This window comes from Talpa occidentalis, unplaced genomic scaffold (genome assembly GCF_014898055.3).
Source record: "Talpa occidentalis isolate TD23 unplaced genomic scaffold, MPIMG_talOcc4v2.1 talOcc4.13, whole genome shotgun sequence".
NCBI lineage: Eukaryota > Metazoa > Chordata > Mammalia > Eulipotyphla > Talpidae > Talpa > Talpa occidentalis.
Genome location: NW_023601322.1, coordinates 41,056,779 through 41,079,508, shown reverse-complemented (window position 1 = coordinate 41,079,508; position 22,730 = coordinate 41,056,779). Strand labels below are relative to the sequence as shown.

The 22,730-nt window shown below is 35.1% G+C and overlaps 1 protein-coding gene and 1 non-coding gene across 3 annotated transcripts in view; one reads left to right on the top strand and one right to left on the bottom strand.

Moving 5' to 3' along the window:
• The window catches only part of ROCK1 (Rho associated coiled-coil containing protein kinase 1), a 129,766-nt gene that overhangs the window by 85,024 nt on the left and 22,012 nt on the right, over positions 1 to 22,730 (bottom strand). The window contains exons 1-2 of one of the 2 annotated variants that reach the window (XM_037508755.2): positions 5,857 to 5,896; positions 2,146 to 2,253 (exon numbers count right to left, since the gene is read on the bottom strand). Coding sequence is in view for 1 of the 2 variants with exons in the window: in XM_037508756.2 (XP_037364653.2) it covers positions 5,857 to 5,938 (82 nt within the window). In the remaining variant the exon portion in view is untranslated. Of the gene's footprint in view, positions 1 to 2,145; positions 2,254 to 5,856; positions 5,939 to 22,730 lie in introns of those variants that run through there. The other variant, XM_037508756.2, reaches the window with a different exon arrangement.
• On the top strand, positions 18,628 to 18,734 carry LOC119243904 (U6 spliceosomal RNA). The gene has a single exon (XR_005124888.1). It is a non-coding gene; the product is annotated as a U6 spliceosomal RNA (small nuclear RNA).

Below are 22,730 nucleotides of genomic sequence, written 5' to 3'. Positions count from 1 at the left end.
GCTCAACCGCTGCGCCACCGGGGAGGCCCTATTTGCTCTTTTTCTTTATGTTCCATCTGTGAGATAAATCATGTTTTATTTGTCCTTCTCTGTCTGATTTATTTCAGTTAGCATAATGTTCTCAAGGCACATCCATGTTGCTACAAATAGTAATACCACACTCTTTTATAGCTGTGTGGCATTCCATTGTGTACATTTTCTATATCCATCCATCCATCGATGGATACATAGGTTGTTTCCATACCTTGGCTACTGAACCTCCATACTGTTTTTCATTGTGATTGCACCAATTTACATGCCAACCACAATATACAAGGAACCCCTTTGCTTCGCAACCTCACCAACACCTGTAGATTCTTGTCTTTTTGAAAACAGGCGTTACAGGTGTTGAGGTGTTACAGGTGTTGAGTTGAAACCTCAACTAAAATTTTGTATTTCCCTAATAATTAGTGATGACAAGCATCTTTTTATGTGCCCATATATATTTCCTATAGCCCAATTTGTCAATATTTCTACTTCTTTCCTTCAATAACACTATCCTTCATATCTTATCTCAGCCACTCATTTCAGGGTCATATACTAGACCTTGTCACTATTAGTAATTATAATTTCAATTTTGAATCTTATACTCTTGAAAGCACTCCCTTAGCTTTCCTGCTCACTCTGTCTAATATCCTAACTCTAACAATCTACAGCCCCACCAAGATTTATAATCCACTAATCCTACCCTTACTGTACTTCACTACACTGATAGCTTTTCTTTACCTACTTTAACCAGTCACTTATATACAACTTCAATGCCTTCACTCTTCCATCTCACTATAGTGAAAACCACAATCCTAGTGAAATCCAACTCTCCAACTAACAATATCAGCACCCGACTGTTGAATATGTCTATATACAAACAAAAGACCATATTCTAATCCCATTTTAATTTCAAAAATCACAAACAGAAAGCTGGCCTAGAAATCTACTTGGCAATCATTCTAGTCTATTCACTCTCCCACTCTGCTACAGACATTTCATTTTTTTCTTTTCAAACCTCCCACAGCTCTCCCACTGATCCTCATATGCACAGCTAATGATTTTGCTGGCTACTACCCTGAAACAAAAGAAATAAAAATACCATAAACTTACTATTACATAAGTTTTTTTCAACTGTCAACGTATATCTGGTTTTGTCACTTTTTACTATAGCAAAGTGGTGCTCTTTATATCATTTCCTCCATGAGTGATATCCTTTTTCACTCATGCAAGATTATTGCTCCAGCAATTCTCCCCTCTTTTTCCTGTAAAACAAATTAAACTTCTCCCTTTCTAGCTGAATCTTATCATTCTATTTTCATTTCCATCTTAATCAAACTGTCAAAAAAACAAGCAAAAAAAAAAAAAAAAACAAATACTTGATCCCATTTCTATCACCAGCTAGTACTGCATTACTCAATTCCACTACAGGAAAATTCCTCAAAGGTTGCCTATCATTTGTTTCTAAATCTTTCCTCATCTTTGCTCTTAAATCCATGCCAGAAAGGCTTTCCACCAGAAACTGCTTATCAAAGTCACAGATGACCACCATGTTGCTAAATCCAACAACCAATTCTCAGTCCTCATTTTGATAACAGCTTTTGAAAGCTTGATCACTCTTTCCTGAGATACTCTCTTGACTTCTAGGATATCACATTCTTCCAACAATTCTAAGAGTTTTTTATGTTTTTTCCCAATCTTAATTGCTACTTCTCCGTTTTCTTTTCTGGTTCCTCTTCTTCTCCCAGATTTACTAATACCAAAGCATCTTGAAGTTAAGTCTTTGATGATGTTTTCTTCTTTATTGACACTCATTTTTCTGATGTGTTTTAAAAATTGACATGTCAACAGCTCCCAAATTTTTATCTCGAGTTCAGACTTTTCTTTTCACATTTATACATGCAATTGTTTTTCATGCCATTTGTTTATTTACAAACATTTCCAGTATGCTGAGCTCAAGAGTTCAATTTTTCAGAGACTGTACTTCTTAAAATGTTCCTATTCATATCTGTTTCATGGATGAACTAAAATGTCCTTATTTCCTAAGCATTTGGTATCTTACTATAAAGAAGGTCCAGCAAATGCCAAACCAAAGAACAGTCATCATAATTAGTAACTCACACTTGTTTTCCACTGAAAATGACAAATCCTTCCCTGAACCCTCCACATAGTGACTCCTGCAGACCACAGAGTTGTTGAACTCCAGGACGCTCTGCGTAGTCAAAAGCTCTGTGAAAGATAGAGACCAAGGACAGAAGAAACAGCTATACATACACTTTTTCATGACCTTGTTCCTCTGTGTGCTCTATGTTGAACTGTTTACAAAAGGCATGTACTTGAATAACAAGCATATTAAATTTAATGTTTGAAATTTAATAGACGTTTTCACCGCAAATTTCTACCTATGATTTGCACATCTCAGTTGATAGCTCAATTTTATCAGTGACAAAGCCAAGAGGGCTTCTTGACTCCTTTTTTTTTTACCCCCTTCCACAATACATCTTCCAGGAAAACATGCTCTCTCTGTTTTTCAAATCTCTTTTTATCCTCTACACACTGACCATGCTGCAACAAGTGAGCATCATCTCCTCCTGGGGTTATTATAACCACTTCTTAACCTATTCCCTATGTCTATACTTGCCTCTCCAAATTCTATTCTTAACACATGATGACATTCTTTAAAACACAAGTCAGACCATTTTACTCCTCTGCTCAAAACTCTCCAGTGTCTTGCTATCTCATGCAGAGCAAAAGTCAAAGATCTTATAAAGGCCTACAAATCTCTACATAATCTAGCACTCCATATTCCCTTACTTCTCTGATATCATCTCTTGCTTAATAATTTCCAGTCACAATGTCTTCCTTGCTGCTCTTCAAATACATTGGCCTTTGCATTAGTTGTTCCTCTATGCTATTGTTTTCCCTCAAACATCTGCATGGCTAACTCTCTCAAACAATTCTTTTCTCAAATGTGTGCTCTACCATAGTCCCCCTATCTAAAACTGCAAAATTCTCAGAATGACAAAGCTTTCCTATAGTATTGTATTTTTTCCATAGTAAACATCAAACTAGAATTTGTTTCTGCAAAATTATATATATGGTAAGCCCTCTTTAATTATAAGACCAATGAATAGTATTTTTATTGTTTTTATGGTTATCAACTGAGTTGAGTCAGGTAATGGTGCTAGAAAGGCAGTTTCACATAAGGGAGATAATACTACAAAGCAAAATTAGCAAGGAATGAAAAAGGCAAATAGAGTCATATCTCATATATAGACAACACAAGTATTGACAGGCCAGTAACTAGCTATTTGGTCTCTAAATAGTCACAAATTAGCAAAGGAGCCTTGGCAGAAAAGTTAAGAAGTTCTAATTTTAGGATCACAAAAATTTTTTAAAGATGTCAATCATACATTGTTCAATCTAATTCTCTAAAAAAAGGGGGGGGGGTAATTTTTATCCAAAACATTTTAAAAATCACACATTATACTCAATAAATTCTACTTCCAGGAACTTGTCCTAAGAAAATTAGATATGTTAGGGAGCACAGATCTCTACAATGCTTATTTTTTTCAATGTTAAGATCCAATAATTTCATATATATATATTTATATATGAGAGCACTAGGCAATATTTTAAATTGTTGTTGAAGAATATTTAATTACATAGAAAGAAGCTCAACATACAGTGCTTACCTTTTACGTAGAAGAACTAGGGTGTAGGCCAGATGTGAGGATTCACCAGAGACAAAGTGAGGGACAGAATAGGCAGATTTACTGAATTACCCTGCTAAAGGGGGCAGCAGAAGAGACAGGTGAGGTCTGCTGTGCCTGTATGTGGGTTAGCTCGCTGGCCAGGGATCAAACTCAGGCCATAGCAGTGATAGCACTGAGACTTAATCCCTAGGCTACTTGGGAAGCTTCAACATACAGTATTGAGCAAAGAACCAGAATAAGCTGTATGTGGTATGGAAACTAAGTTTTTCTAAAAGCACAAATATATATATTGATATTTACAAATAGAAAAAAGATCAGAAGGAAAAAATGCCAAAATAATAACCCCAAGTCATCTCTGAATGTGATAGAATTACATATTATTTTATTTCTCACATTTTCTATTATATTTCAAATTTAAAATGATTCTATATTGCTTTTCTAACAAGAAAATAATATATTTTAGCTAGCATAAGAGTCTAGACTATAAGCATCATAAATTTATGTACCACTACAGATTGTCAGACATACCCCAATTGTTAAAAATGTTTCAAAAATGTCAGAATACGCAAAATACGGTAGTAAAAGTTACACATAATATACTGTTAGATCAAAATACTACTACTCTTTGCCTAAAGAAACCTAGTATACCATACATAATTCTAAAGCAGTCAAAAGTAGTCCTAATGAGCTCTAAAATTATCAAAACTAATCTGAAAAAAAATTACATGATTCAAGCATATAAAAATCTGACTGTTTTAATGCAAAAAAAATTATTTTGTGCCCAAACCTTCGAATAAAATTCAAGATCTCTCATCCACACACCCAATCTGACAAAAAGATTGGCAAAAAAAAATAGCACAAAAGAGTTTTTAGATATTTGTATTAATTCTGCAGTTTTATTTCTAGGTATTTTTCAAATAATACTCTAGCAGTGCCTAGATATTGCAACTGCATACTGCTGCACATTTCCAGTTCTTTGCAGATGTTGATCACCAACTTAAAATGACATGCCCCTCTATTTTAGTTGACCGGTTTACTTATTGAACAAGATCTAATCCTGTATAGCCTCCTCAGCCACTACTTATCCCCTCAAGCACTTGGGTTGACGCCTTCCTCTGGGATACCACTACTTCCTTATTATGTCATCTATACAAAATTATCTACCCCCTTTAGTGCTAATACACATTTATTCTTTGCCCCGCCCCCCACTGAATGAGAAATGGTCATCTTTCTCCATCATTTTAGTTCTTTTACTACACTGCCAAGCAGAGGGGTAAATAATGTGGACAGCAATAAAACATTCCTGCAATTGGTAAGATGTAAGAAATTAAGAAAACTTTTACAGGTAAAAAGTTCAAAATTCAGAATCTTGCAAACATATTCCAAAGTAAAATTAAGGATTAATAAATACTTTTATAAAATACAAAATTTAAAAAATGTAAAATCAGTACGTAAATTTTTCAAAGTACAGGAAAGTATACTTTATACACACACACACATCACAAAGATTTCAAAGCAAGATTACAAAGTACAGAAATGATAAAAAAAAAATCACAACAATGTAAAATACCTGACTATTTACAAAAATAAAACTTTCTAGCCAAACATATGTAACCAAAATTGAAAGATAAAACGAAAACCAACCCTACCTAAGGGTATCAACAGGTATGGCTTAGGAACTTATTAAAGTAATGGGATGGGGAGAATTTTATGATCTAAATTTTATTATCAATTCTTAAAATCAAAAGTTTGAAACTATTTTAATAAATTTTTAATCATATTTTATTTTTTGTATAATTATTTTTTATTTTAACATTTATCACTAGTTTTTTAATCATATTTTAGAATGACAGTATCCTATCAAATCAAAAAAGTATTTTAGAAAAGAACATCTATAAAACTTAAATAACTTTCATTTTCTTTTTTACAAAATATTTTATAGATTCTCCTGATAGGATCCAAACTAATAAGGTTTCTTTCACATTTCCTACTCATTTTATATAGGAATTATTAGCAAAATAACCAAAGCATCTAAAGTACAGGGAAAAGGGTTTATATTAAAGTCAAGATTTAGTTATATACAGTCTTTCATTAACCACCACAAAAAATTACTTACATCTGCTTAAAAAGTTGTCAATATTTTTGTTTTTTCTTAAGGCAGGAAAATCCAAATCATATACCAAAGCATCCAATCCATCCTAAACAAATAAACACACAGTTAGTTTTTGGATCATACTATAAGCACTTCCTCTTTTAAGAATAAAGCATAACCTTTAGCATTAATTTGCCCTCTCCGTTACATATTATATGTACTTAACATCTTCTATAAGGTTACATGAGTACTGGGAGAAGAGAAAATTTCTTTTTTACTCCATATATAGATTTTTTTTTTTACCTTCTAACTTTCTAAGGTAGAAAAACAGCAAAATCACCACAAACTGACTATGCAAGTGACTTCAACATATGCTCTCTTTCCCTCATATAGAAATGAAACAAATACTTTTCATTTTCCCTTACTACTACTGCATTTATCTTCATTTGAGAAACACTCATCAAAAACAAATGGCGTATATTTGTGACTACAAATATTTTATAAGGCAATAAGTAAAAAGCAATTTCTAAAATGTAGAATTTAGTATTAAAAAATTCTGAACTTAAACATTTTTAATTATAAAAATGTATTGGGTTTTCATAAGGGTTCTCTTTCTCGAAGCACTTTCTAAGGATGTCATTAGTAAAGAAAAAACATGGGCTTTTGTTCTGAAGTGGTTATTTAGATTTAATATAAGCAAGTACATAGCAATGTGAAGGTGTACCAGCCAGTGTTAAGTGGAAATACATAAATTCACATTATTCTGTGTTGTGTGGCAGGAGCAGGAGTAACACACAAATAATCCCAAGTATTCTTCATTTAACTTAGTTAGGAAAATTCAGTTTGCTTCTCCAGAGTTCAAGAATAAAAAAGAAACAACAAATTAAGATTCACCTTCTACAGACCATGTACAGTCATAACTAGAAAAAGTTGAAAGAGCAATTAAAACCAGACAATTATAAACTTTATACTCTTTGTTAAGTCACAGGTGTAAATCACTCTTCGATTTTAGAACACTTAAAATATTTTCTTAGAAGACCAAAAAGTAGAGTCAATTTAAATGGTTTTTAAAATGGATCAATGTACAAGTGGGAACTGATCATGGAGAAAATTGTTAATAATATCAATTCTGTTTACCGCCTGGAAAAAAACCAACCCACCCTACACTTATTTTTCAAATTTCAGAGGTGCAGATCTGAAGAAAAATTTCTTTTTTCTTTGTGATACATATTTTTGACTTTTAGAATATAAGGCTCACTTGAATATTTTTCTTAACTTTACATGACAATTTGAATTTTAGGAAGATCAGCTGATGCTGATTTGAAAAATCAAATCAATATTGTAGTTGAGTTCACCATCTCCTAATAAATGACTAAGTTAAAATGAATATCAAAAAAACTGATTATATTTTAATTCTTAGGTCATTATGTTAAATCCTTCTCCAATTCAGTAATCCTATTTATGATTTCTGTTTTCACATAGGGATATCAGACTTTTGCTTGACCATAGAATTTGACCAAGCATTTGTTAATGGAAAACCAGCTACCTCTGTTAATTGTACATGGCCACTAGGTCTTTGAACCTAGTGTATCATTATACACTTTAATTTTATAGTCATGTGAAATGGTTTATTAGCTTTTTCAGTATCATCCATAAACAAAAATTATATGAACTTTTATCAGAGAAATAAAATGGGCAAAAAGCAATCTATTAGCATTACTAAAGCTTACCACACGAGAGGCTAAAGGGAATCAAGACACTTAGATGAGGAGAGGGTCACAGGCTTCCACTTAAATGTAGAGGAAAAGTTATACAATACATGAGATATCTATAGCCAATCATAAAATTGGGGAAATGACTCCTTTTATTCAATACTCTAAAGTTTTATAAAATACTGAAGAATAATACTTCCCCAAACCTAAAGTCCATATTCTAGTATTAGAACTTAAGCCCTTAATAGAAATTAATAGTAATCCAATCACAAAAACAATTTACTAGGAATAACAACCAAAGCATATAGTCCTATTGTTCCACTTAATTTTATGACTTAGGCATGAAGCAAAGCTTCCTTCTACTTTCATACAGCTTAATCATCAATTGAAGGATTGTAGAGGAGATGATCTACAAGTGAGAAACCAATCAATGTCATAGAATTACAATAAACTAAATCTTTTGCCTTCTAATAGGAGACCAATTATAGTAGTGTATTTTGAAAAAAGCAAGTGACATTGAAGAATTACTTCCACATGAACACACAAAGATAGGTATAATTAGTTGCAAATATAACATTTTACAAGAATTCCTAAAGAATGAACATTTCACAATTCTTAAGTGTCAGCTATTAATTAGGACGGAGAAAGAACCAGTTATGTTATCTCTCAACAGAACTAAAGCAAAAAAAGAAGCAGAAGAAAATTACTCAACTGAATACTGCTGTAAATTTTAGTTCTCTGGATAGTTTTGAATTACAAAAATAAGACTCCTGGTAAAATATCATTCAGGATTAGATGCACTAGTAAGGACATGCTTGTTTACTAGGTATGAGAATGCGGTGACACAAGGAAAAAATGATATACTATACATAAAAATCATGTATTTTTAGGCAAAACTCACAGTTATCTCAGGCAAGAGATTACAGTAAAGACATACAAGAGATCACTTAGATCCAGGGGATAAACTGAAGTGAGATTCTTTCAGAAAGCAGGTCATTCAAAAGCAGCTATGAATACAAGGGAATTTAGAAAGTCATGCAAACACTCAGGCAAAAATATACACTAAGTCCTAAAACCCTAACCTTTCACTTCAGACTGATCCTAAATTCAGAGCAAGTTTAAGTGGCAAAGGAGTGCCCTGGAATAGAGCCAATCTACAAAGACTGGAAGAGGTGGTTCTGTCTTTTTTTGAGAGGGTAGAGAATGTGTTTTCTTTTGTTTATCTTAGCATGTGGTATTCAAGAACATCTCTGTCCAAACATTAGCTAAAGATGAACTGGAGGAAGAGATCTCAGTAATCAGATACAATAAAAAATAGTCTTTGCAAAAACAATTTGAAAAAGTCTCAAAACAAATGGATTACTATAGCTATCAACAATAAAAACAAAAGAACTGAGAAGACAAAAAATCTGATATCTAAGTTACCAATTATAATAATCAATGGTCAATTTGCAGTAATAAAAAATCACAAGACATAGAAATAAAAAGGAAAACAGTTGATTCAGAGGAGAAAAAGTAAATGGACAGAAACCATTCCAAGGAAGTCTAAACATTAAACTTGCTAGACAGACATTAAAACAACTCTTAAAAATGTTCAAGGTGAGTAAAAGAGAATGTCAACAATGAAATAAAAAAATTTAAAATCAAATTTTGTAGCTAAAATGTAATTATTTTGCATTAAATCATCCAATTAAAAGAATGACTGACAAAGTGGATTTTTAGAAAGTGTGCCAACTACACGTTGTCTATACAAAACTCAATTTAGACCTAAAGACACAAATAGTTTACAAGTAAAAAGACAAAATAATAATTTTAGCAAATAGCTAAAAAAAAAACTCTAATGGTTATAAACTCATACAAACAAAATAGTTTATGTCAAAATGAATAAAAGAAACAAAGAAGTTATATATTAACAAACATCATTAAATTAAGAGGTTATATAAAAATTACAAACCTATAAACCAAACTTAAGTTTCAAAATATACAATGTTTACTGAATTTAAATGAGAAATGCACAAATCTACAAATAATAGTTGGAGACTTCAATTACCCATTTTTAACTTTGGACAAATCAGACAGATAAAAGATCAATAAGAAAAGAGTTACAAGAGTAACATACAGGGCCTCCCTGGTGGCCCAGGGGGTTAAGCACCCCACTGTGAAGCTATCCAACAGCTACTGCAGCACCAGTTCTATCCCCTGCCTGCCCGCCAGGAAGCTACCACATGGCACAGCAGATCTCTCCTGTCTAAGCCGCTGCTCCCCTGTGCAGTTTATTTTAGCCGATCTGCCTATTCTGTTCCCCACTCTCTCTGGTGAATTCTCTCATCCCTCCACACCTCTGGGTTGTACCCCAGTTCTAGTATGCATAAATAAGTAAATCGTCTTTTTTTTTTTAAAAAAGAGTAACATATAATCAATTATTGATAGATCTAACAGAAATACACAGTACTTCAACCAACAATGGATGCATACACTTTTTTCTCAAGTGCACATGGGACACTGTCCATAAAATAAATCTAAATAACCTTTATTTTTTTTTTAAAGATTTATTTATTTATACAAGCACTGGGTACAGTCAGAAGCACAGGAGGGTGAGAGGATTCACCAGAGACAGAGCAGGAACAGAACAGGCAGACAGACGGAGGACACTGCTGAGGGGAGCAGAGGGTGCGGCAGGAGAGGTGTGCGCGCCATGTGGGACCCTCACTGGTGGCTGGGGATAGAACCGGCGCTGCAGGGGCTGCCGGCAGCTTCGCAGCCCAGCGCTCAACCCCTGCGCCACCAGGGAGGCCCAAATCTTAATAACCTTTAAAAGAAAGAAATCAAAGTATCTTTTCTAATCATAATGAAATGAAACTACACACTAATACAGTGTAGAAGGAAATAGAAGTGTACACAGTAATTATTACAAAGAAATAAGTTATATATTATTACTGTGTACACAATAATAATTACTGTGTACACAGTAATAGAAGGAAAACCGGGAAATTACAAATATGTGGAAAGGAAAAAAAACGCACTTAAAACAACCAGTAAGTCAAGAAATCACATGGGAAATCAGAAAACAGCCCAAGACAAATGAAAACAAAAGCACTACATACCAAATCTCAGAGAAGGCAGGGAAATCAATGCTGAGAGAGAATGTATAGCTATAAGCACTTATATTAAAAAAAGAAAAAAGATCTCAAATCAATAATCTAATTTTACAGTTTAATGAACAAAGGGGAAAAGAGAGCAACTAAACCCAAAGCTAGCAGAAAGAAAAACTAGAATAGAGATTAATAAAATTGGGAATAGAATAAAAAAGAAAACCAACAAAACCAACAGGTGGTCTTCTGAAAAAACCAACAAAACTGAAAAAACCTTTAAGTTGACTAGGAATAAAGAGAGAAGTCAAAATTATTAAAATCAGAATGAAAGTGGGGACATGACTAGTAAACATTACATCTTGGAATATGATTACGTTTTACTATGTCCTTTTACTATTTTACAAGGTTAATGTCTAGACTTGGTATCTTGATTCTGTCCTCCTTTACATTTTTGGGGACCTCATTTAATCATTTACCTTCTATAAAATATGTGTCTTCACACTAAAACTAGTTCATCAAGTTTAGGTTCGAAATCATGTAATCTTCTAATAACATTTCTCTCAAACATTAATTCATGTGTTCATTTTTCAAAAACTTTTCTACTGCAAACTGATTTATGCCCCTTCTACTTGTTAAGGTTGATAGTGACCTTTTATTTTCCTTATGCCATGAAATGTTGCTGAAAGAAGTTAAAGACAAATGAAAAGACAATATTAATACTAAATATTAAAATGACAATACTATGGTAAATAGTCTATGGTTCAATGTAAATCATTATCAAAGTTCCAATGATTTTCTTCAGAAACAGAAAAACCCACCATAAAACACATATGAGAATCTCCAAATAATTCAAATAGCCAAACAATGTCAAAAAAAAAAAAAAAGTTGGAAGACTTTAATTTCAAAACACAGGACATAAAGCTATAAAAATCAAAACAGTGTGATTCTAGCATTAGCCACATAAAATCAAAAGAATAAAGAGTTCACAGATAAACTCTCAAACATATGGTCCACTGACTTCCACAAGAGTGCCAAAACTATTCAACAGGGAAGGAAGGATTTCCAATGCATGGTGTTTAACTGGATATTGACATGTATGAGCACAAAAATAGACCCTTTATCTGTAGACCAAATACAAAAATTAACTACAAATGGATCAAAAACTTAACCTAAGTTAGAAAAATAAAATGCATTGAGAAAAATATAAAGGAATTTTGTTTCATGACACTGGATTTGGCATGATGCCAAAATGCGTAAACAAAAGAAAAAAAGGCAAATTGGACTTAATCAAAATTTAAAACTGTTGTACATCTAAGGACAATATGAACAGAGTAAAAAGGCAACCAATGGAATGGTAAAAAATATTTGCAAATAACACATCTGTGAAGCAATTAATATCCAAATATGTAAAGAGTTCTTACAGCTCAACAACCAAAAAGCACATGACCTAATTTAAAAATAGACAAAGGATTTGAATAACTATTTCTCCAGAGACAGCTAACAGATATGACCAAGAAGCACATGAAAAGGTCCTCAATATCAACAATCATTAGGGAAATGCAAATCAAAATCACAGGGATACCACTTTACACTCATTTAGGCTGACTTATTACAAAGTTAAAAAAAAAAAAACAAGTATTGATGAGGATATAAAGAAACTAGAAACCTACTGCACTGCTCAGGGGAAAGTAAGATGGTGTAACTACGGTGTGAAAATGTTAAAGAATTATTATCCAGCAATTCCATTTCAAAATATACAACCCAAAGTGTGGGAAGCAGGGACCTGAATAGTATTTGTACACCTATATTCATAGTATTATTGAAAATAGCCAAAAGGTGGAAACTACCCAGTGCCCATCAAGAGATGAATGGAAAAACAAAATGTAGTGTATGCAAAAGACGCACAAAATGTAGTGTATGCAAAAAAGGTAGACTATAAGTTATCAAGGGGTAAAGGGTTGGGACTTAAACTGATTAAGAGTTTCTGTTTGAGATAATGAAGAAATCTAGAAAAAGGGGTGATAAACATACTTGACATAACATGACAAAACTGTATATTTAAAAATAGTTAAAGTGGCCAATGTCTTGTTATATATATATTACTACAATAAAAAAAAAAAAGAGGGTCACTATCAACCTTAAAGAAAATGTTTCATGAGAGTAGAAAGGGCCTACAATATCTTACAGAAGGTAGAAAGTTAATGGAAAATGAAATGATGGCTGAAAGAAATGAGAAAAGATTACATGTTTACGTGATTTAGAATGTGAACTTGATGGAATAATTTTTGGTAGAAGAAACATATTTTTAAGAAAAAAATGAGGCTCAAAAACATCTACAGGAGCAGAGAATCAAGATATCTAGTGGAGATACTAACTTTGTAAAATAATAGGAAAATATTTCTATGTAAGGTGTATCCTGTCAAAAGAACATGAAGTGCTATTTTAAGACAGAGCACTTAATAGTCATATATCATGAACAAGTTATTCAATCCATCATAGCCTCAATGTTCTCATATGCAAAATAAGGATGATAATAGTAACTACCACAGGGGACTGTTGTAAGAAAATGACATATCCTAATAAATCATAAAAATATATTAATGGATAATCTCAAAGACGATTATCCTTGCTATTACATTAAAGGTATATAGATATGAGTGAATACAAACTAAGATTTCTTTTGGGATGACTAACTGGTAAAGTTCAGATGGTTCAATTTTATTTTGGAGGACTGAGTTTGTCATCTTTCAAACTAGTCTTTTAAGGGCTCCCTGGTGACGCAAGGGTTAAAATGCAACCTATGAACCTATCCGCAGCCACAGCAGCATGTGTTCAATTCCCGGCCAGGCAGGGTGCAACCCACAGGGCGTAGCAGACTTCTGTCTCACCCGCTGCTCCCCTCAGTAGTGTACTTTGGTCAATCTGCCTGTTCTGTTCCCCACTCTGTCTCTGGTGAATCCTCTCACCACGCCTCCCCCCCCTGCCCCCGGGCCGTACCCCAGCTCCTGCATGCGTAAATAAATAAATGTTAAAAAATAAAAACTGGTCTTTTAAGTGTCTGATTCTTTTCTTTGGGGAAGAATAAACAGATGCCACACATTTAGTTAGCAGTAGTATAAAAACATTTTTTAAACACCAGCTAATCGTCATCATGTTATAAATCTTGTATACAAGTTTTAAGACCAGATTTTGATCACTGGGAAATGGCAGGGGGCAGAGAAGAACTGAGGCTCAGAGACCTGTAAAACTGTAACAAAAAGTTCAAAATTTATATCACTGGAGACCCAAAGGAGAGAAGAGAACAGGCTAAAATGGACTTAAATAAAGGAAACTAAAATTTCTCCCTAATTTGGCAAAAGATACAACAAAACTGTCAAACTAGAATTCTGTATCCTGAAAAATATATATATAATATTCGCAGCAGACAAAAGTAGATTTGTCACATAACAACAACTACATCAAACAGCAGCAATTCAAGTTAAGAGATTGACAGAAGCAATAAACAAAATATGACCTATCTATAAATAAGAAATTCATGTCAAATGTACTAATAAAGATAGGTTGGAAGAATGATAGTGATATATCATACAAGCTGTAATCATAAGAAAGCTGAAGTGCTTATAGTATTATGAAATAAAGTAGACCACACATCAAAGAATATTACCAGTGGAAAATTACATGACAAAAATCAATCCACCAAGTCATAACAACCTTAAATGTGTATGTTCTAGACCAAGTTGCATTATACATAAAGCAAAAAAATACACAAAAAGGGAAATACACAAATTCATAATTTTAGTGACAAAACTCCTCTCAACTGATAGGACTGGAAAGAAAAGCAGCAAGAAAACTCAACAGTACCATAAGCCAACAGAATTAACAGGCACTTATAAAACATTTCATCCATCAGCAGCAAAATATATTCTTTACAAGTGCTCATAAACAGATAGAACATATCCTTGCCATACTTCAATCCTCTATAAATTCATAAGGAATTAAAATCAAAGTGTGTGTTCTCTGACCAAAATGCAAGCAAACTAATATGACCATTGGAGGAAAACTGATGAAAGGTGTGCAGTCTTCCTCTGCACTATATTTACAACTTCTTATGAATCTACAATTATTAAAAATAAAAGTTACAAGCTAAAACAGGTGACTACACAAAAATGACACAGACTGGGATCTGTCAAAGATTTTAAAACAGTTATTAAAAAATTGTTCCCAAAAATAAGGGTAACCATTTTTAATTAATGGAAAGTTAGATAATATAGGCAATAAAAAGAAAGAACTAAACAAAAATTTTGTAATAAAAAAGGACAATAACCAAAATTAAAAACACACAGTCAAGAAGTTCCACAGCAGCAGTCAAAAGAAATTATACAATCTTAACAATAGAAAAAAAAATTGTTTTTACACGAAGAGTCCCAGGGATCTATATAGCAACATTAAAAAAGGGAACATTTCTGTTATTTGAGTTACAGAATGACAAGAAAAAGAGTATAGTGCAGGGGAAAAATTTGAAGAAATAAAGATAGAAAACCTGCCATATTTTCTGAAAGACATAAACCTAATGATTGAATAAGTTCAGCATTTCTGAACATGATAAACCCAAAAGTATCCATTCCCAGATACTGCAATAAAAAAGTTGAAAACTAAAGACAAAGAAATATTTTGAGGACAACCACAGAAAAATGACACATTACTTACAGGGTAAGAATGAATTGGAAAACTGCAAATTTTTCATCAGAAACTATATGAAACCTCTGAAAGAAGTAGAACACCATTTTTAAGTGTCAAAAGAACTGTCAACCCATAATTCTATAGCCATTGAAAATATCCATTAGAAATGAAGAAATAAAAACATTTAGAGGGGCCTCCCTGGTGGTGCAGCGGTTGAGCGCTGGGTTGTGAAGCTGCCCGCAGCCTCTGCAGTGCCGGTTCGATCCCCAGCTGCTCTCTGGCCACCGGAGGAGGGTCCCACATGGCGCGCAGACCTCTCCTGCCGCCCGCTGCTCCCCTCAGCAGTGTACTTCGGTCCTTCTGCCTGCTCTGCTCCTCGCTCTGGCTCTGGTGAATTCTCACCCTCCCACGCTTCTGACTATACCCAGTGCTTGTATAAATAAATAAATAAATCTTTAAAAAAATAAAAATAAACTGTCTTTTAAAAAATAAATAAATAAATAAAAAACATTTAGAGAAGGAAAAGAATAAAAGGAAACGGGCACAAAAAAGCAAAGAAGCACAAAACAAACAGGAGACTTAAACCCCAACTTTTTTTTTTTAAAAGAGGCATATATTTTTATTTATTTGTTTGTTTGTTTATTTATTTATACATGCACTGGGTACAGTCAGAAGCGCGGGAGGGTGAGAGGATTCACCAGAGCCAGAGCGGGGAGCAGAGCAGGCAGAAGGACCGAAGTACACTGCTGAGGGGAGCAGCGGGCGGCAGGAGAGGTCTGCGTGCCATGTGGGACCCTCCTCTGGTGGCTGGGGAGCAGCCGGAGATCGAACCGGCACCATAGAGGCCGCGGGCAGCTTCGCAACCCAGCGTTCAACCCCTGCGCCACCGGTGAGGCCCCCAACTTTTTTTTATTGTATATATATTTTACATCATTCTTCCTTTTTGCACAATGCATGCTTTCTCCTCTCAGGTATAGTCCCTGTAAAATTCCCACCCACAATTCACCTATGAACCATCACCATAGTCCCCTGTACTCTATCTGCCCCTGTTTTGATCCCTCTCCCTACCCCTCCCCTGTAGAACTTCTCTGATTTATGTTAATTTTGTTTTTTAATTTTTAATTTATTATAATTATTTTTTTTCTGATCCACTTTGAGTGTACCTCTTACTCATGGATGATTTATGACATGCATCCTTTTCAGGGTTTACAGCTCTATGAACTTTTGACAAACACACAGCTGTATAACTACCACCACCACAAATCAAGATACAGAACACCTGTATCACCCCAAATGTTTCCTTGTATCTAGTCAAATTCCCTCTCACACTAGCCCCTGATGAATGTTTACTTCTGTCATAAGACAGTAACCCCTTTACCAAATACAAGGATTTTTTTTAAACATCAACCCAAAGTCACCCAGTATCTTACCTCATTAACAATCCAGAAAAACGACTGTCTAATGTTAAGTGATGTGTATAACAATGTCATTAATAATCACCATAGCTAACTATTCATTATTATTCTACATCCGATCACCATGCTTCATAGCTTAGATTGCTTATCAACACTTTCCAGACATATCAAATCCAACAAAGATATTTCAGCAGGCAGCTATTAGAACTTTGCAATAATATACTGCAGGTTCAAAGAACTGGCTTCTAGCTCTTGTATGTCAAATTTGAGATCACTGCTTTTGAAATAAGACTTACCTTCCCTCTCCAATCTAGTAAAAATAGACTTCTTAATACCTTTCATTATTTCATATCTCAGCTTCCTATTCTATTACTAATCCCCATTCTTTTCAGCAAATTTAAATATTTTCCATTTAGAACATTCTGTGTACAAAGCACTCTCCTAAGTGCTATGGTAACACTTCTCTTCGTGGTATGTTATCTACAATTTTGGTGTTTTTTCCTAAGGATCAGAAAGTTTGCCACTTACTAGCTATATGCTATTAGGCAATTCATTAAACTTCCCTAAGGTTAAATTTCATTTGCGGGCCTCCCCGGTGGCGCAGCGGTTAAGCGCTGGGTTGCGAGGCTGCCCGCGGCCTCTGCGGCGCCGGTTCAATCCCCGGCTGCTCCCTGGCCACCGGAGGAGGGTCCCACATGGTGCGCAGACCTCTGCTGCTCCCCTCTGCAGTGTACTTCTGTCCTTCTGCCTGCTCTGCTCCCAGCTCTGGCTCTGGTGAGTTCTCTCAACCTCCCGCGCTTCTGACTGTACCCAGTGCATGTATAAACAAAACAAACAAACAAACAAACAAATAAATAAAACATGCCTCTATTTAAAAAAAAAAAATTTCATTTGCAAAGTGAGAATAATTTCCGCCTCACCCAATCCCAGGGGGGTTTTATCATAAAAAAGATAAAATTAATGAAGGTGCAAAATCTTAAAAAAATTGGAGACAGCAGGAAGGGAAAACCCACCTATATCTTTGTACTACTTATAATTTTAAAATGTTATCTGACTGCACTAGAGGTAGCACAGATTTAAACAAATTACCAATTATACCCTATCATTTAACATTAGGTCAGGCATTCTTGGTTTCTTCACAGAAACAAAGAGAAGACATGCTCTAGTAATCCAACAACAAACAAGTATTTGTGGAAACATTAAATATGTCAATAGGCACTGATGTTCCAAAAAAACGAGTGATACATCTGTGAACAAAACAATCAGGTACCTACCCTCATAGAGCTTACATGGACAGAAACAATATCTCAAAATACAATTACTAAAAAGCCCAGAGCTCTGTAGGTAAGCAAATTGTAAAAAATAAATAAATAAATAAATAAATCATCTAGGAAAAACATTTTAATCTTGCATGAAAAGCACATTTCCATTATCTTTTGATTTTGTAACAAAAAAAATTCTGATTTCTACATAGCAAACTCTTTTTTTACAGCCCATTCACATTTAAACAATTTTCTATAAGTTCCTAAGAAAACAGCCAATCCTTTCCTGTTGACAAGAAAAGGGACAAGGTACTGGGGAGTTAGAAAGATGACAGATGACATTTGGATTCTTCATCAAATCTGACTTACCTTCACCACTCTGAGATAAAAATCTGAGATAAAAGTCAGATTTTTCAGAAAATGTTCACTGACTTTCAAATAACCTGTTTTCTGAAACCAAAGGAGTTTCTTAAATGGAAGGTAGGTCTTTTCTAATCAATTCTATTTCAGTTTATTTTTTTTTCCTCACAGCAGTTTCCCAAATGAGGCATAATCTTTAGTTATTTGGAAATTATTCAGTCCTTCCAAACCTGGTTATGCAACCACCTAGGTCCTGTTAAGAACACAAATTTCAGTGTTTGCATCGGCAGCACATATACTAAAATTGGAATGATACAGAGAAGATCAGCATGGCCCCTGCGCAAGGATGACATGCAAATTTGCGAAGCATTCCTTATTTTTCAGAAACTACTATGAACAGTTATATGCAAACAAACTCAACAACCTAGAAGAGATGGACAAATTCCTACAACTCTACAATCATCCAAAGCTAGATAAAGAAGAAATAGAACACCTAAATAGACCAATTGCAATCAGTGAAATTGAAATGGTAATCAGAACCCTCCCCAAAAACAAAAGCACAGGACCAGAAGGATTGACAAATGAATTCTACCAAACATTCAGAAACAAATTAGTGCCTATTCTTCATAAACTCTCTCAAAAGAGTGAGAAGGAAGGGATAATACCAAACACGTTCTATGAAGCCACATTACACTAATACCAAAACTGAACAAGCACAACACAAAAAAAGAAAACTACAGGCCAATCTCTCTAATGAACACTGATGCAAAATCCTCAATAAAATTTTAGCTATCAAGAGTCCAACAATGTATCCCTAAGATAATTCACCACGGCCAAGAAGGATTTATTCCAGGGAGACAAGGATGGTTCAACATCCAAAACTCAATCAGTGTAATCCAACACATCAACAAAAAGAAATATAAAAACCATATGATAATATCAGTAGATGCTGAGAAAGCTTTCCACAAATACAACACCCATTTATGATAAAGGCCCTTGAAATTCTTGGGATACAAGGAACATACCTCAACATCATAAAAGCCATACATGACAAGCCCATAGCCAATATTATTTTCAATGGTGAAAAGCTGAAAGCATTTCCATTAAGATCTGGAACAAGGGCCTCCCTAGTGGTGCAGCGGTTCAGGTGAGCGCTGGGCTGGGAAGCTGCCTGCAGCTTCTGCAGCGCCGGTTCAATCCCCAGCCACCGGCAAGGGTCCCACATGGCGCACAGACCTCTCCTGCCCGCACCTGCTGCTCCCCTCAGCAGTGTATTTCGTCAGTCTGTCTGTTCTGCTCCCTGCTCTGGCTCTGGTGAATTCTCTCACCCTCCTGCGCTTCTGACTGTACCCAGTGCTTGTATAAATAAATAAATAAATCTTTAAAAAATAAATAAATAAAGATCTGGAACAAGACGAGGATGTCCACTCTCACCACTGCTTTTTAATACTGGAAGTCCTAGCCAGAGTAGTAAGACAAGAGAGAGACATACATGGAATCCAAATAGGGAAGGAAGAAGTTAAACTATTACTATTTGCAGATATGATAATATACATAGAGAACCCCAAAAACTCTACAGAAAAACTAATTAAACTAGTGGATCAGTTAAAGTAGCAGGATACAAAATCAACACACAAAACTCAGTAGCCTTCCTATACACAAACAATAAATCTCAAGAAGAAATCAAGAAAACCATCCCTTCTATTATTGAAACAACAAAAAAATATCCACTACTTGGGAATAAACCTAAAAGAGGTAAAGGACCTATGCAAAGAAAACTATAAAACTCTGTTAAAAGAAATAGAAGACACAAAGAAATGGAAAGACATCCCCTGCTCATGGATTGGAAGAATTAACATTATCAAAATGGCCATCCTACCAAAAGTAATTTACAGATTCAATGCCATTCCAATAAAAATTTCAATGACATTCTTCAAAGAAACAGAACAAATATTGATGAAATTCATAGGGAGCCACCAAAAACACCAAATAGTCAAAGCTCTCCTGGAAAAAAAAAAAGAGAAGGAAACAGAGGTATCACATGCCCAGACTTCAAACTATACTGCAAAGCCACAGTAGTCAAAACTGCATGGTATTGGAACAGAACAGACACACAGACCAATGGAACCAAACAGAAAATCCAGAAATAAACCCACAGATTTATGGTCAACTAATCTTTGACAAAGGAGCAAAGAATATGCAATGGAGCAAAGAAAGTTTGTTCAATAAATGGTGCTAGGAAAACTGGGTCGCTACATGCAAAAGAATGAAGCTTAACTACTACTTCACACCCTGTACAAAAGCCAACTCAAAATGGATTAAAGACAAGACATAAAACCTGAAACCATAAAAGAAGGAAATACAGAAGGAAATATAGAAGGAAATACAGACAAAACACTACATGACATACATCTCAGCAACATCTTTAAAGACTCATCACCCAAAGCAGTGATAATGAAGGCAAAGATAAACAGCTGGGACTACATCAAATTAAAGAGCTTCTGTACAGCAAAAGAGAGAGTACCAAAACAAAGAGACACCCCACTGACTGGGAAAAATTTTTTTTTAAGATTTATTTATTTATACAAGAACCGGGGTACAGGCCAGATGTGTGGGAGGGTGAGAGGATCCACCAGAGACAGAGTGGGGAACAGAACAGGCAGACTGACAAAATACACTGCTGAGGGGAGCAGCGGGCAAGACAGGAGAGGTCTGCTGCGCCATGTGGGATTCTTGCCGGTCGGCATGGAACCCACGCTGCAGAGACTGCAGACAGCTTGACAGTGCAGCGCTCAACTGCCTGCGCCACCAGAGAAGCCCTGGGAGAAAGTCTTTGCATACAACACTAATGATAAAGGACTGATGACAAAAATCTACAAAGAGCTGAAGAGTGTCAACAAAAACAAAGTAAATAATCCAGTCAAAAAATGGGCAGAGCTAAAAAGGAACTTCTCCAAAGAGGAAATGCAAATGGAGAACAGGCTTATGAAAAAATGTTCAGCATCACTTGTAATCAGGGAAATGCAAATCAAAACTACAATGAGATACCATCTCACACCAGTGAGAATGGCACACATTAAAAAAACTAGCAACAAAAAATGTTGGCGAGGATGTGGAGAAAAAGGAACTCTCCTGCACTGCTGGTGGGAGTGCAAACTGGTCCAACCACTATGGAAAGCTGTGTGGAGATTTCTGGACCTACTAAACATAGAGCTTCCATATGATCCAGCAATTCCACTCCTAGGTATTTACCCAAAGGACACAGAAACATTAATTCCAAAGGGTACCTGCACCCCTATGTTTATAGCAGCACTATTTACAATAGCTAAGCCATGGAAACAACCCAAATGCCCAAAAATAGATGACTGGATCAAGAAGATGTGGTATATATACCCAATGGAATATTACTCAGCAACCGAAAAAGATGAACTCATGCAATTTGCAGCAACATGGATGAAGTTGGAAGGGATCATGCTCAGCAAAATAAGCCAGAAAGAAAAAGAAAAACACTGGATGGTCTCACTCATAGCAGGAATTGTGAAAAAATGAAAAATGATGTAAAAAATATATAAAATAAATAATCTACAGGGGAAAGAATAAAAATGAAACTACTATAAAGATGGAGAAAAAGAATACAAATTTCAGCACACTTAATCTTCCAACCCAAATTTCCATATGGTAAAAGACTGTAATGAGAAATAAGAATCTTATTTGGTTCTGACATGGTTAATCTATGAACAAATATTTGGGAATCCTTCACTATGTCACTCAAAGACTTATCATTAAGGCAAAGTAGCACACAGGCATCTTTCCATTAAGGGACTAAATGTTATCCAAGCTGTGATATGAAGTTGGCACAACTAGTTAGCAATACAGGTTTGTCCCCACCCACTATCCAAAAGTAGTATGGGGGCCTCCCCGGTGGTGCAGCGGTTGAGTGCTGGGTTGCGAAGCTGCCCGCAGCCTCTGCAGAGCTGGTTCGATCCCCGGCTGCTCCCCGGCCACCGGAGGAGGGTCCTACATGGTGCGCAGACCTCTCCTGACGCCCGCTGCTCCCCTCAGCAGTGTACTTCGGTCCCTCTGCCTGCTCTGCTCCCCACTCTGACTCTGGTGAATTCTCTCACCCTCCAGGGCTTCTGACTGTACCCAGTGCTTGTATAAATAAATAAATAAATCTTAAAAAAAACAAAAACAAAAGTAGTATGTTCCTATTTGATATGATTTAATAAGCTATCTTTGAATATGCAGATGCTATTACCATTGATTTATATGGAAAATCTGAGGAAGGAATACATTCCCACACTGAAAAGAAATCTGCCAAATCATATCAAACATGCACATTCTACTTTTGGATAGTGGAGAGAACCCATAATCTAA